Genomic DNA, 15433 nt, shown 5'->3' on the forward strand with positions numbered 1-15433 from the left:
CAGACCTGACTGTCTAAAAGGATGTGACCTGTTAAGTAGTTTCAGAAGACATAATGCAGGCAATGTTGTCCTCCCTCACAGGGAACGGCGCTTTGCTGCCAGTTGCAGTTAGTGAGACTTTCCATTTTACCGCTAACTGGGGTGCCTTTCTCCCAGAGAGGTAGATAACGGTATGCTGAGCGTATGGAAAAGCTCTGTTGGTGAAGAGTTTCTTGGCAGAGCAGCACTTGCCTCTGCTGCAACACCAGTTCCATACATACGAACAGGCACTGCTTTAAGCACATACAGTCTCTACCCTACACAGAAAAGCCATGTCCTTTCTTGCAGGAAAAAAGTCGGCAGCAGTGGTCGCTCAGTCAGCAGCGATGGATCTTTCCGTTCTTCTGCGCTTTTTGAAAGGAAAAAGTAGTAGATGAGGGATTATCTGAATTTACAGCTGCTGTTAATAACTCCTGTAAAAATGTGCTTATACATATGTTGGGGCAGGTTTGGATTGGCTGGCCTCAAAAAATTAACTATAATGCATGTGGAATGTGAAAGCAAGGAGGAAAAAGCACTCCTACCAGTTGGTCTTTTTTAAGGAAACATATAAATCACCACTTCATGTCTAGCCGTGTATGTCCATGGTAAACTAGGGCAATTAAAGGGTTGGGGTTGCGAGAGGAGTATCAAACTTCATCCCAATGCACTATAGCTAGAACCAGTTCTACTCCTGTTCCCTTACTCACATGGGTGAGCTGGCTGTTTAGGCTCTAATTTAAAATATGAGCAAATTTTGAGGGCATTGCAGTAAACTTTGATTACATGAGTGAAAAGAAAATCTGAAGAACCTGAATATTTTTTCTCAATAATTCAGTGGATCTCCAAGGCTGCACCCTGCGCTTCACCGGAGGTAAGGACCTCTCTGCTGTGTAACATTCTGCTCACTGTGGTCTTCAAACATTTGGGAAAAGCCAAGTGGAGAGGGAGTAGTTTTAAGGAATAACTGCACCCTAGAGTGAATATCCACTTGAAGCATGCACGCTCCATCCATTTCAGCTGTATTTTCCACTTCTCCATTATTTGCCCAGCTAAAAATCTAAAAATCCTTGTGCCAAATCCTCTTTTGCTGCTCTTTACCCTGCATGAAGGAGCAGGCTGGCCGTGCTAACAGTAGTGTAGCAGTCCTGTAGGGAGTTTGACTTAATATCTGACTTCTAGAAAGCAGCAGCAAAGTATTTTGTTATATTCCACCTTCACGTACCACGTGTCGAAGGCATACTGTTGCAGACGGTAGGATTCATGGGGCTAATGCCAGCTGCTTTACTGCAGGTCACAGGAACGTAGCCCTGGCGCGTGCCCTCCCGGCCGCCCCTCTGTGCGGAGGCACCGTCAGAAGAGGCAGGCGGTCTCTGGCGGACGTTATGCTTGAGTTCAGCGCTTGGCTGACTGCGGGTCCCTGTCCAGAGGTGCTCTTTCCCTTCTTGAACAGAAAAACCTTCTCACTGCCTGGCATTTCTGTGCTGGGTGGGGTGCATGGGGACCCCATCGTCTGGCATTTCTGTGCTGGGTGGGGTGCATGGGGACCCCATCGTCTGGCATTTCTGTGCTGGGTGGGGTGCATGGGGACCCCATCGTCTGGCATTTCTGTGCTGGGTGGGGTGCATGGGGACCCCATCGTCTGGCATTTCTGTGCTGGGTGGGGTGAATGGGGACCCCATCGTCTGGCATTTCTGTGCTGGGTGGGGTGCATGGGGACCCCATCGTCTGGCATTTCTGTGCTGGGTGGGGTGCATGGGGACCCCATCGTCTGGCATTTCAATACCACCCCCATGGCCGCCTTTGCTGGGGAGACGCGGGCTGTGCTTCCAGCGGGTGAGGAGCAAAGCAGAGGGCACAGGGTGGGCAAAGGTGGCAGCAGACGTTTTGGTGGCGTTCGTACCTCGCGAGTTTTTCCTTCTGGGGTAAATGAGATAAAGAGAGAAGGAAAGGGGAAAAGGGAAAGTTAGGTGAGCCAAGCTCTGTCTTTGGGCTAGCTTTCATCTCGCAGTTGCTTTGCTCTCTGGCAGTATGACAGGAGCTGGAGTCTGGAGTCGGATAACCTTACTGACAATCACAGTTTCGGGTCTTTGTGGCTCAGAGAATTAAGGGAAAAGCAACCTCATCAGGTGCCCAGTTATCGCAGACTATGGAGAGGAAGATGAGGAGGTGAAGGTACTGTGAGCGAGTAGAAAAGCTGCTGAGAAGAAGCTTAACCAACAGCTTCGTGAAGCCCTGTTGCCTCCCCCGTGCTTGGTGCCTATCGGGGACCCTGAGGGATCGGCGCGCCTGGCTGGTTCCTCGCTTCCCGCAGAGGGTGCGGAGGGGAGCGGCGGCGGTGGCCGGCCTCAGCCCCGGGGTCTGGCCTCTGGGCAGGGATCTGCTGCTCCGGCACAGCGCAAAGCACTGGGCGTCTGCAGGGATCCTGGTAAACATTTAATTTTTGTTAATAAGTTCAGAAGTTGCAGATGAGCCTTTAACTGCAATGGAAGGTCCTGAGAGGTGATTACATCCTGGACTTGTTAATATAACACAGGGAACATGGGCCTGTGGAGACAATCTCCTGTGTTTTCATGAGCTTTTCTGGGGATAATACAAAGAATAAAGAATAAAAAATTTCAGCTACATCTGTTTGTAGGAGAAAAGCATTTATTTTAAGCTAGCAACAGCAGCTTATTGCAGCATAAACGTATAGCTGTTTCCAGCTCCGGGCAGCCCGTTACTGGCGCACACGCGTTCTCCCTGGCAGCCCTCGTCTTTGCTCGCTGTCTTCAGCGAGGGTTGTTGTATCGACATCACGCGAGAGCAGCCGGGCTCCTGGTGGCGGAGATGGCTTTTAATCCTGCCTGGGCAGTTTCCTCCCTTCTGCTGAGGAGGAGGTAGGATTTCTCTGAGTAAAGAAACAAGACAAAGCTAGATGAAAAGTGGAAGAGGACCATAGGGCAGGAAAGCGGCAGTCTGTGAATGAAGTGGATCACATAAATCCGGGGGTTATGCTGGGAGGATGCACGACCGTGAAAACGCTGCTCTTTCCTCCCTCTGTGGCCCGGTCTGGGAGCGCTTTGGGGGAGCGCTGCGGCCAGAAGTCCGGGGTGGAAGAGCAAGTGCTTTGGTAGACTTGCTCTATTTTTGCATTACTGCGCTATAGATACTTTCCAGGGTGCCAGTCCTGGTCTGTGGTGCTATTTAGAGGCTTCTCTTGCCGCACTTACTCCTCTTGCCATTGGTTTGGCGCTGCCAGATGTTCCTCTCACCCACGTCGCTCCAGCGGGTGCCGCAGCCGCAGGCGGCTGAGGCCTTTCTGCCGCACTCTGCTAGGGCTCACGCACGCTTCGGCTTCGTTCGAAGTAGAGTGTAAGCTCAAAATAAAGAAGAAGAAAGAGCCAGCTAGGAAAGGGAATGGAGCTAAACAGGAGCAAAAAAATCAGGACTGTAGCTCCATGCTCCGGTGCTCGGAGGCGCCTGCCCAGCGGGCAGCAGGACAGCAGCGGCGAGCCGAGGCTCTGGGGGGATGAGAGGAGGAGCAGGACATCCTTCTCCAGTCGATTCGGGGTTGAGGGCAACCTCAGGTTGGTGGGGGAACGAGCCTGCGGGGCTCCGAGCGGGCGGCCGTGGCCGTGGCACCTCCGCAGGCCCTGCAGAGCACTTGCTTCGCGTGTGGCTGCGCGTACTGCTCCGAAAGCCAAGAGAGCAAAGCAAGCCGGTGTGGGAATAGCCCAGGCCTGGCGCGGCCCGAGGTGCCATTTCTCCTTGTTGAAGGATTTGGCTGCTTCGCTCCGTGGAGAGCGCGCCCTCGCTCACGGAAACCGTAGCTCGCTCTTTCTCTTCTTTTTTGGATCCTTGCACCTGCAAACTGACGCCGAGGTCACCCTGGCTTCAAGGATGTGCCTTGTTCCTCTGGAAAAGCATGATTTTACACTACCCGCTACCGGCCGCCTCTTTGCGAAGCGCAGCCCAGGGCTTCGGCCTCCCGCCACGCTGACGCTCTCGTCACACGTCCGCATCTGCACGGGGTTTGCTTTAAGTGCGCTGCTAATGGCACGGCGCACGGCACCGCGAACGCTGCTCTGGGAACTCGTGTGGGAAAGCTGGGCTGCCGAGACGGCAGGCAGTGAAAATGTAAACTACTGTATGATCGCGCCGCACACGCGTAGCCCCTTCAGCAGAGCTGGAGATGAACGACCGCGTGAACCCTTCGTCCCCCTCTCGCCGATGGTGAGGTTCCCGTCAGCGCTGTGGGGCCCGGGGCTCCCCGCGTGCTCGGGCAGGTCTGCGCCTCGGCGTCGAGCGGGTCGCTGCAGAGTTTCCAGCTGGGATCATCACGTCATTTCCTCTGCTGTTTGCTCGGATCCCTTGTGCATGTCTTCCCCCCCCCCCGCCCAGCGCTGCTGCAGGACGGTCCCCTGACCCGGCAGGGCAGCGCCGGGGGGAGGGAAGGGGTCGCCCCGGGTGCTGGAGAGACCCGGGCACCAGGCCCCGAGCGGGTGCCCGAGCTCGGGAGCAGGCACCTCCCGTTGCCACGTGCGGTGGGAGCTGCAGCGCGGACGCTTGGGCCGGGTTCTTCAAGCTGGCGCGCTTCCAGGCCCGGACCCTCGCCTCTATCTCCAGGGAGCGCGACGCGCAAACCGCCGCGGCTCCGCAGGGCGGGGAGCACGAGGAGCTGCATGCCCCGAGCTAGCAGAGGCAGAGCGCGGCACGTCGCCGCGGCTCCCGCGCTGCCCTGGACCGCGGAGCTGGGGATGGGAGCGAGAAGCAGCGCGGCGCGGCGCTGGCGGGCTTCGAAAGCCGCCTCCTCGGGCCCAGATGTTCCAGCTCGCATGTGGAGAAGTGTTTGTGGCCAGAGGCTGCTCCATGCTGATCGCTGATACTCTCCTGAGACAGCTTGTGACAAACTGTATAATAAAAATGCTGAAAATAGCACAGCTATTCCCTGGAAAAGCAAAGTTCCCACAATTCAGTGAGCTGGGAAAATTGTTGAACTTTTTTCGGACACAATGTGCTCTCTTTTTGTTCTCCACCCCTCCCGGGGTCTCTGCTCCTTTTCCTTGCGGTCCTTCCCTCTGCCAGCCCCCCGCGACGGCGCTCCCAGCCGCCCCGGCCACGCCGTAGAGGATCTGCCCGCTGCGCTTTGCTGTGAAACACCGTCCCACGCGCGGAGGTCGTGGTGGAGCGAGCTGCGGGCTGGGGCCTGTCTGGCATGGGATCACAGCTCGGCAGCCAGGTGTATTTATTTAAAATTGTTTGTGTTTATAAGGTTTGGGGAAATTCTTGAAAGCTTGAACTCAGCTTAAGCGATGCATTTTGATAATCCTTTTGTGACCGACAGCTCAATATAGTGATACATCTTATTTATCTGACCATTCACTCTGAAGACTAGCGATGTTTTAACTTTCAACCTAGTTAATAATTGAAGGAGTCAGCATGTTAACGTGTGCATTCACTTACAGTCTTGGTCTCACATGCCAAAGCCCCTCCTGGTGCTTTTTGCCCTGGATGCGAAAGTCCACGTCCCCACCACCCCCCGTCGCAGCCGCTGCCGGTGCCGGGTCGGCCGAGGCACGTTGCCGCGTCCTCGGTGCCTGCCGCGGGCTGCGGGTTTGCTGGCCGGGCGCTGAGGTGCAGCCAGTGCACGCGAGGCCGAGCAGGCGGCACGGTCAGGGGTCGGGTGGGAGCGGGGAGAGGGAGCAGCAGGGAGCACCAGGAGTTCAGGCGTGCGATGGAGGTGGCGGAGGTGACTGGTGAGGTGTGGAAAAGCGCCGCCTTCCTGATGCAGTGAAGTCGGTGCTGAGCTGCGGGTCTGAAGTTTAGCTGCCGCGTGATGCCTTGAGCACAGCGCTGCTGATCAATATAATCCACTGCCAGACCGATGCTCCGTCTCGAAACCACCAGCACCGTGGTCTCCGCAATGGACCTCATGGTGGACAACCTGTTCTTGTCCTTCAGCCCCACGGGACAACCAGGGCATCCCGTCTGCCCCTTCTGGGACACGCGATGACTGTTTGAGCATGTCGTGGAGGAGCAGGCAGGACCCTCTTGGCTGGAAGGACTCTTTTCTCCTTGACCGGCAAAGTCAGGGCTGTGCTGAAGGCACTTTATTCACCTTCCCAGCTGTCCTCGGCTCCGCTCACCCGCGCGTCCCGGCCACCCGCTGCCTGGCTCGGGCTGCCATCATCACCCCCTTCCCCTCCAGTGCAGCGGCTTGAGGACTACTTGTTCATGAGGCTTTGCTTCTGATATTTCTCTCCCTATTTATATGAATAAGAGAGCGTATTTATGCGTGTGGAGTGGCCCCAGCCCTCCCCCGGGCCCTGCCTCCAGCAGGGCTCTGGATCCATCACTCTGTAAATAAACACGGCCCTCAGTGGTGGAGAAGTTACTTGGCTGTACAACGTACAGAAAGCAGAGTCACTTTCTCCAGGATTTATTCATCAATTATAATTTGCCCTGGATGGGCACAGTTTGAACCATTTTTTTGGATGGGAGAAATACGTCAGATAGAAAGAGAGCAAAACGTTGTTATAAGGAATGACCGGATGCCCGTGTGCATGGCTGTGTGTTTTGTGTTTCGTGTCTCGTTACAGCATCCTATTAGCGACCCAATGAACATGCAAACGATGAGCCAAGGATTATCATTACGTTTGAGACAGTAAAGCGTATTTTCTTTAAGCTTGCCATTAGCGAGGATGTTGTCTGGTGCGTTTGGTGTCCCCGAGCGAGCGAGCTCATTTGCTGCGCCCTGCTAGCAGGACGGGGCAGCCGGCGAGGCTGCGCAGATCTCGCCTTGGTGCAAGCCCGCTTTTTTGCCTCTGGCTGCTGAGTCCTCCCTTGGACTCGTCAGGCAGCTCCCACGTTTCAGCAGCCTTCAGGCAAGGAGCAGTCAGCTGGGCAAGCCAACAGCTGAGTTAAAGCTAAAGCTAAGTCAGCTGCACTAAACGCTCAAGCTGTATTTTTAATTAAGGTTTTAATGGAAATGGCACAGCTGTTCCTCTCCGGAGAATATACCAATATGATGGTGCTGAGCAGTGTATTGTGGAAAAATGATGGTGCCAGCACCACTCCCGGTGCCAACGCAGTACGGGGGGCAAAGCAAAGTCACTGCGCGGGCAAGGAGCAGAGACGTGTTTCTTCAGGGCTGGTCTCCGGTGGTGCTCAGCGCCCTCAGCCGCGGTTTCCTGTGAAACCAGTCAGTAGGTGTCAAGAGGTCTCCATGTCTGGTGGGATGTGGTGCTGTTGGAATATAAATATTGGAAATGACCCTGTCTAGCTGGGCACTGAGAACCTCCAAGGATGGGAATTGCCCCGTCTGGGTTCACACTATGCCCTGCGATGTGGGTGCCTCCCGGGCTGTTAAAAGTGGGTGCTAAAAGCAGGTAAGAAATTTGATCCCTTATTCACAGCACAGAAGAGGAGCTCTTGCCACCTGCTTTATCAGTATATTCCCTTTATTGATTCATAAGATAAAGTGAGATTGAGCTGGAAGCGGTTGGAGAGGGAATTCAAATGCCTTTCCAGGCCTTCAAATATTGTGGAATTTATTATCGTTTCAAGACAGAGTCATGATCTGATCAGAAGGCTGGAGGGCCAGGGAAGCTTTAAACTGTAATGTAAAATTAATATCTCTTGGCTCGAGGTAAGCCACTTAGTTTCCTCACCATGACACAGGCAGAATAATATTTACTACTTGGTGCTAGCGTGAGGATTAATGTTTGCTAAGTGCTGTGAAAATGAAAATATTATTCACAGAAAACTTCTTGTCTGAAAGGAAAATTACGCTTGCAGAGGCCCCGTGGCTCGCCTCCGCTGGCGTGAGCCTCTTGTTTGCTTTTGCCTCTTAATATAACCCAGCGGCTCAGGAGGCTCGAGGCGTTTGCTGCCTGCCACCCTCCCTGCCGCGTCCAACGGGCGGGCGAGCGGGGAGACCTGCAGAGCGGCGGGACGTGGACGGAGAGCAGAAGGAGGTCTTAAACCGGAGGAGGGTTGAGCCGTTGTGCTCAAGACGGGTGGCAGAGCGCGGAGCTGCCCTGCCAGGCGAGGCAGGGTCGCCCGGCCCCGGGCCCGTGCTGGCTCGGCCACGGGCAGCAGAGGCAGGGGCCGGCCGCGGCTCGGGCAGCCCAACCTCGCCGCCGGCGGAGACGGCAGCCCCACGCCGGGGGTGGTGTGCGGGTGCGCGAGGGGCTCGGTCACCCAGCAGCACTTTCCCACAGTTCATGACTGTACTTACCGCCAGCGTCTGTAACCTGTAGACTTTCAAACAGCGGAGTCCTAGAGCTTATCAGGCACATCAGCCGTGACCTAAAATCTTGCAACCAAATTTTGCCTGGCTGAAAAGGGAGATTTAATGTCAATGTGCAGTGAATTATCTCCATCCCTTCCATTTGCGTGAAATTAAGACTATTTCAGGGAAGATGATGCTGAATTTAGACAAAAGAGCACTGGGAGGAAAGAAAACTATGCTATAGTCTGCAAGATGCCTTTGAGATGATTAACACTGTTCTCAGATTAAATGGGGTAAAATTGCTTCGAGATGCTTAAAAAAATCTCAAGAAAATACTGAAGACCTGCTAACACTGAGTGTCATTTTGACACTAACTGATTTCAACAGCAGGTTTAAAAGCCTGAAAACCAGAATAAACGAGTGAGGTGATGTAGGGTGTGACAACTGACAGTGACAGGGTTGGGGATGGGGTAATACTCAGAGACCATTTAGTAAGCAAAAAGGAGGTAATCAGGGCGTAGTGCAGAGTTACCTGATGTCTCGTTTCTTTGAATATTTTCCTTCTTGTCCTGGAAGAAGGATTAAATAAAATATTTACTGAGGTATCTTGCCTGGTGATCAGATCCCCCCCACTGCAAGTTATTTATCTGGTGCTGATATTAGAGAGGTCACTTTGTTTCCCGATGATACTACACCGATATGTCCCCAACAGCCGGAGGAGGGCAGGCTGCACTAGAGGATGGCTCCGGTGGCATTGACTGGGACGTTGATGTTGGTGCAGCCGCTCATGCCTCGCGCCGGTGCTCGTTCGAAGCCTGGGGCTCCGGAGGTCCGGGACGGCCCTGTGGCCGATGGCACGCCTCCCAGGGAAGACAAAAATCTGCCTTTCTAGGGAGGAAACAGGCCCAGGCCAGGCAAAGGTGAAAAAGTATTTCTTTACACTTATGACATAATGGAAAAAATTAGACTCAGGCTATGCGAGACTCAGGACAGAGGGAGACCACGGGGGTCTCGTAGGGCAGAGCGAGGTTGCCAGTGCTGGAGGATAACTCTGCCTCTTCACCTTCCATTTCGCATGTTTTTGCCTCCTGTTGTGGGGGAGAGATGATGGAGCATGATGGATCATGCCTGGACATGATCAATCTTCATCTGCAGTTGAAAGAGCAAACACCTGAAAGCCCCAGAGACAAGAGTGTCTCAGGCCTAGAGACATTATTTGTTGTTTATAAATGTGAGTTTCGTGGCCTAAAGCAATAGGGTAAGAACTCGTATTTACTGTTCTGTGTTGCTAGAGAGGCGCTCATATGCATAGCTTATCTACTGACAACCTCCCTACTGGCATTTGGGATTCAATATTACTACATATAAAACTGATTTTTGGCCAATAGGGCCACTCTGATATAAAATATTTGTTTCTGAACAGCTGAAAAGACTTCTGTCAAAATACAGGGCATTTATTTACTTTAATCTTTATTTGATTATGTATTGTGTTGCTGTGTTTTTCCAAGTCCTGTGACTTCCCCTAATCAAAATACCTTTGTATATGGCCTTGAAAGGTGTGTGAGCACAGCAGTCCTGCGTGCTGGGTGTGCGCGGGAGCAGGGCTCTCTGCTTCCCAGGTGGCGGGGGAGAGGGGCTCGAGTTGACGCTGGTTTGCTAAGACCCGCAGTGTTGGACTCGGCCATTTTGGTGCTCTTAATCTGGCAGAAGACTTGCATAAAGAAAGTTACTGCTCCATCTACAGAGCAAGCAGTTGTTTTGTTTTTAATGACAACACTGGATTCTGAGATTAATCACAGCAAACAGGAACTCATTGAACTGATTTATATCCTCCACGGATACGCAATTCTTCTTCAGCTGGGAGGATTTTCCCTTTTACAGAATTACAAATTCCTGCAAATGGTGATTGAACTGAAACAGAGCCAACAACTTCCAAGGTGCTTCCGCTAATTTGGAAGCCTTTTGTGAGCTGTAAAATAAAACGCAAAAGAACAGGCTTTAGACTTGCTTTACGAATCAGATCTGTGGCACCGTTCAGCACTAGGTGATGGTACTGCCATTCGGTTCTCATCTTCAAACCATGGCATGGTTGGAGAGACACCGCAAAGAGAAGGGCGCGGAGGGACGGGCTTGTGGCAGTAATCAGGCGACTCGGTGGAGGTGGCTGCTCACGCCCTGCGCGTCGGGGCGGCTGCCGCGACATGCAGCGCGGAGGGCAGGCGTGGACCGTGTGTCTGCACAAGCAAGGGAGAGCTGGAGGGAGGTGGCGATGGGGCTGAGAAGCGAGCGGCGTTTGCCAGGGCTATGCCTGGGGTCTCACCTGCTGGACGGTGGGGCTCGGGGAGGGACGAGGCCGAGCAAAAGCAGACTTCCAGCCGTGGTGCAAAGTTCACCACCCCGAAATCTCCGCCTCGTCACTTCCCACATCCTGATGACTTCTCTCACTCTTTGTTTTCCATGCCCAGCGCCCTCCTGGTCTTTCCCAGGCCTGTTTGCCCAGCCATGGATGTCCCCAAGACATCCTTCCTAGCCTTTACTCTGTCTCCTTTAGGCTTTGCTGCTGCTATGAAGTTTTATTTTGCAGCTGCAAGGATGAGGGCAAAATAAATCTTCATTCTGGGGCTGACAAAATTCACTGTAGCCCGCATGCTGAAAAGCCTTGGGCTGGCACTGCTGCCACATCTTGTTCTACTTAAACGGCTGCTTTTAATAGATCTGAAGCGTTTGCTTTACAAAAGACGTTTCCCTCTCTTCTAGCAGACCCCCGTACACTGATTTGTTCACTGGCGACGCAGGCGGGCTGTGGGAGCGGCTGCCAGCGCTGTGCTGCGTTAGCTCACGTGGCACTGCCACCACACGGACTAGGGGACCACCCAGCTGGAAATTTTCTGCTTGACTTCAGTTTCAGGGGGAGCTAGGCTGGAACCACCGAAAGGCAATTTAAAATGTCTCATGAAAGCACACCTCAGATACCAGCTCCTACCTTTAAATAACCATCTGAAAGTGGGGCTTGACAGTAGGGATCGGTAGCAGATATTTTGGGGTTGCATTCCGAGTAATTGGTAAGTTTGTATGTTGGACCTGGAAGGCCTGCGATAGCAAAGCAGCTCTCCTTTACCTTTACATCCTTATGTCTTTCCCATTCCAGTGCTCTCCGTGGCCTTTCCTTGCCATCAAGTATCTCTTGGCAGGGATTTCAAATGCTGTGAATCGCTTGACCACTGCCCCCTCCCCAGGCCCCCCTTTCCGCTGGGCTTGGATACAGGCTGGTGACAAACAAGGCGGTAGGCAAGCAGAGACCTGGGTGAGACTGTTTTTTTCTCCTCTCCCGGTCCTTGGCGCTGCTCTGAGCGTGCGCTGACTCCTATTCGGCTGGCAGAGGGAGGGCAGGGAGCGGCAGAGAGGGGCAGCCACCTGGGAATTTCAGCATTTATTGGGTCCGTGAGGGAGTCTGCAGCACAAGGGCCGTCCTGCTGTCCGTCCCACCTCACCGCCCTGCACCTGCAATGCTGGGCTCTGCGATAAAGCTCAAACCTGTCTGACGGCCTGCGGGTCCCTCCTGCACTCTGGAAGTCGCTTTTGCTCCAAGCAGCCCCATTACCTGCTCTTGCCATTAGCTCAACACGGTCACTATGCCTGGAAGCCTAGCCCGCGGCAGGCTCGCCTGGGTCCTTCACGAACAGGTCTGACCTTCCTAAGACAGCACACGGTCTTGCTTGAAGTTCAGTCGGCTCCAGATACAGGCCCCCTCCGCTCAAAATGCTCGATAAACTGCTAACATGCTTTTCTTCTACAGTATTGGTTGCACCAAAACATTACTCTCCCAGGAGCTCCCGGGAGGGCTTCCTCGTTCAGATGTCCCCCTTCAGCCAGCTGTTCTTGGCCACCTGGCCCACGCCGGGCCGGGAGGCCGGGCTGAACTGCAGCAGCTGGGCGATGAGGGCTTGGCAGGGCTCTGGCAGCGGGGGCAGCCCCTCTGGGTACAGCACCCCTTTCTTCTGGCGCCGGGGCATGCTGTGGATGTGGGTGTCGTCGAAGGGCATGCAGCCCGTCACCATCACGTAGAGCACCACCCCCAGGCTCCACATGTCGTACTTCTTGGCGTCGTAGGGGATGCCCAGCAGCACCTCCGGGGAAGCGTAGGCTGCCGACCCGCAGTACGTGGTGCTCAGGTCCGGGTAGCCGTTGGCCTCCTTGCTAAAGCCAAAGTCGGTGAGCTTGGCCCGGCGGCCGTCAGCAGTGAGCAGCACGTTCTCGCACTTGAGATCCCGGTGCACCAAGTTGCGGTCGTGGAGGTAGCGCACGGCCCCCACGACCTGCGCAAAGATGTCCCGGGCTTCGGGGACGCAGGGCAGCTTGCCGAGCTGCTGCACCAGCTGGAGCAGGTCGGTGGAAGCCGCCTCCATCACGATGTAGAGCTTCCCGTTGCAGACCTCAATGAGCTCGAAGACGCGCACGATGTTGGGGTGCCGGATCATCCGCAGGATGGAGAGCTCGCGAGGCAGAAACTTGTGCACAAAGTCTGGGGGGGCTCGGCGCCGGTCCACCACCTTGATGGCTAAGGGGCCCTTGTACTTGTCGGAGGTGGCCGCCTTCACCTTGGAGTAGCTGCCCTCCCCTAACGTTTGACCCAGCCTGTAGCCAAGCTCATGAAGTAGCTTCTCGCCTGCAGCAGTTTTTGACATGTTGCGTGATCCGGATGGGCTCAACTGAAGCTGGTGTTTTGCTCCAGGGTTTGGCAGCTTTAACCCATGGTGCGTGGCAGCCGCTGCCCTCCACGCCCCCCATGGCCCCGCCGGCGGCAGGGCCGGGCCCCGGGATTGTGACGGGGTGGAGTGTCACACCGGGCGCAGCGGCGCCTTTGTGAGCCGCCCGGGGCGGCTGGCGGGGCCCACGCAGGCGCGAGGGGACCACCCTCCCGGTGACTGGCCTCGGAGTCTTTTACCTTTCCCTTCCCTTCCCCTGAGTTTTCAGAACAGGGCTCCTCTGATAAAGGGAGGTTAACTGTGAGCATTCGGGAAGGCCTGATCCATTGGAGGGTTGATACCTATTTTCTGCAGTTTTATAAAAAATAGAATGACACAAAGTGGTGCAAAAGAGTGACTTCTGTTGGCCCCAATCACAAATCACTCTGGCTGTCTGTAAATGTTCATTTTTTGATTATGATGGTGCAGGAAGCTATTTTTCTAGCTAGGCTTTCCGAGTCTGTGTGGTGTCGAGGGGAAACATTTAATATATCTTCCAGAAAGAACACTGTTCTACTTTCTTGAACTTGGAATTGCAATCCCTCTATTTTTATCAAAATAATAATTTAGAGTCTGTGGAGAAGAACTGTGATCAGAGATACTTCAGAGAGCTTCTGTAGTTCAGACTTTAAATGTTGAGTCAGTTATAGTTGCTCTAAGTTGACAGTTCAATTATGCACATACAGCGTATTTTTGGTAAAATCTTGCTAATGTCATAAATACTAGTACTTCTCTAGTTTTGATCTTGTCTCCTGAACTCATCCGCAGAGCCTAAATGGCCCTTGTGAACTTCCTGGCTGTGTTCTCAGGGCACAGGTAATATTGCTAGCACGGAGAATGGAGAGCTTTTTTGTTTAATGGCTTAAAAATTTTAAGTACAGATAAACTTGAGCACTTGCATCCATAAAAATCAGTTGATGTAGGTGAGCAGACAGCAGATGTGGACAGTTGCACCAGCTTTTTGCTTATCAGACAGGGCCAAGTCAGAGATCGCCTGATGCTGGGGCTACACCACCGCGGGGAAAAGCACACCACGGCTGCACCGGCAGGTCCAGCTCTCCTGCGGGAAGTGCGGGGCCCTGTCCTCCCGCCCAGCACAAGAGCGTGCGGGGACCGCCGGCGAGGGCAGGAAGCACCCCCGAGCCCGGAGGCAGGTGGCACGAGCGCCCGCAGGAAAGCGGCCCGGCAGCTGGGACCCTTGCGACTTCAGAGCGTCCCGCGTGGGCCCTGCTGGATTGCAGACCGGTAACTGGCTCTCTCCTCTGCAGGCTGCTTCTTCAGGTCTCAAGAACAGTTGTTTCTAGTTTTTTTGGTGGTGTTTTTGTAAGCTGCTCAAGGATTTTGCTCCCTGTGGAGCCTGCATTTCCTTCCTAACTGCAGAAAACCACCTAGAACCACAAAGCTTCCGTGTTTCTAAATACAACAACAAAAAACAAACTCTATTTTTAATCTTTTGAATATATGTTTCATTTGGCAAATCACTTCTAAAGAAGAATAAGGCTTGACCAAAGACTGAAGCAAATGTCTCCCATGACTCCATCTGGTCAGCGTTTTGAAGACACTTGAAGAAATTAAATTATTTAAAAAGTGCACATGTATAGCTATTCATGAGCTACAGGGGTGCTTTGCTCTGGCTCCTAAGGGCAAGCAATCATCATGTTGAGTTTTATCTGCTACAGTAGTTGCAGGCCTAAGCTGAATCATTTTTTCCACTTCAAATGCGTTTTCTTCTCTAAGTACAGGAAAGTGGGAAGTATAGGATTCACTGAGCTCTGCAAGTGCAGCTGTGTTTCAGGCATGTTGTGAAAAGGTGCCACAAGCAGCACGTACGTCATGTGATGGCACATGTGCTCCTGTGCCAGGGCTGCTCTGCTGCCCACTGAGGAACAATCTTGCTCCGTTCCTATCTCCTGGGAAGAAAACAGAGCCCCTGTCTGGCCACAGGGGCTTTGCCTGTGACTGATGTCTGCCTGCAGATTTAGTGGAGGAAATCCTGCACGCACACGAAGTGCTAGAAGTGGTCTGGGCAATGGTCCCTTTCTGCTTAGCCCACCAAATAAACCTTCCTAGAATTCTTTCTTCTGGAGCAGTTTGGTCATCAATGTCTCTCCAGAAGGAAATTTGTCCAGCTTCTTTGCTTCATGGAAAGATGTGGAGTTTGGTACAGGAGAGATGGAGATGTAGAAGAAACAATGGCTCAGCTACCACAGCTCACAATTAGAAAAGGGAAAGAAAAGCAAAGAATCCATTTCCCGAAATTCCCATTCAGAAAGAACTGTGTTTGGACCCTGTGCCAGAAGCATAGTTATTTAAACACAAAAAATGCAGCCTAGCAATCAGGAAGCCAGCTGTAGAAAGCCATTTTGCTGGATACTTATGTTTAGCCTGTGAATCATAACCACAGCGACTTCAGCAGAGGTTTGCTCTGCTTTTCATAAGAATTAGGAACACTTAG

At 53.3% G+C, this 15433-nt stretch overlaps 1 protein-coding gene across 1 annotated transcript; it reads right to left on the reverse strand.

Annotated features, from left to right (window-relative positions):
* Window positions 1-12084: 12084 nt before the first annotated feature.
* TSSK6 (testis specific serine kinase 6) lies at window positions 12085-12918 on the reverse strand. The gene has a single exon (XM_026099474.2). It carries the CDS (start codon window positions 12916-12918, stop codon window positions 12085-12087), a length of 834 nt encoding a protein of 277 aa, XP_025955259.1.
* Window positions 12919-15433: the final 2515 nt, after the last annotated feature.

Source organism: Dromaius novaehollandiae, chromosome 7 (assembly GCF_036370855.1).
Source record: "Dromaius novaehollandiae isolate bDroNov1 chromosome 7, bDroNov1.hap1, whole genome shotgun sequence".
Taxonomy (NCBI): domain Eukaryota; kingdom Metazoa; phylum Chordata; class Aves; order Casuariiformes; family Dromaiidae; genus Dromaius; species Dromaius novaehollandiae.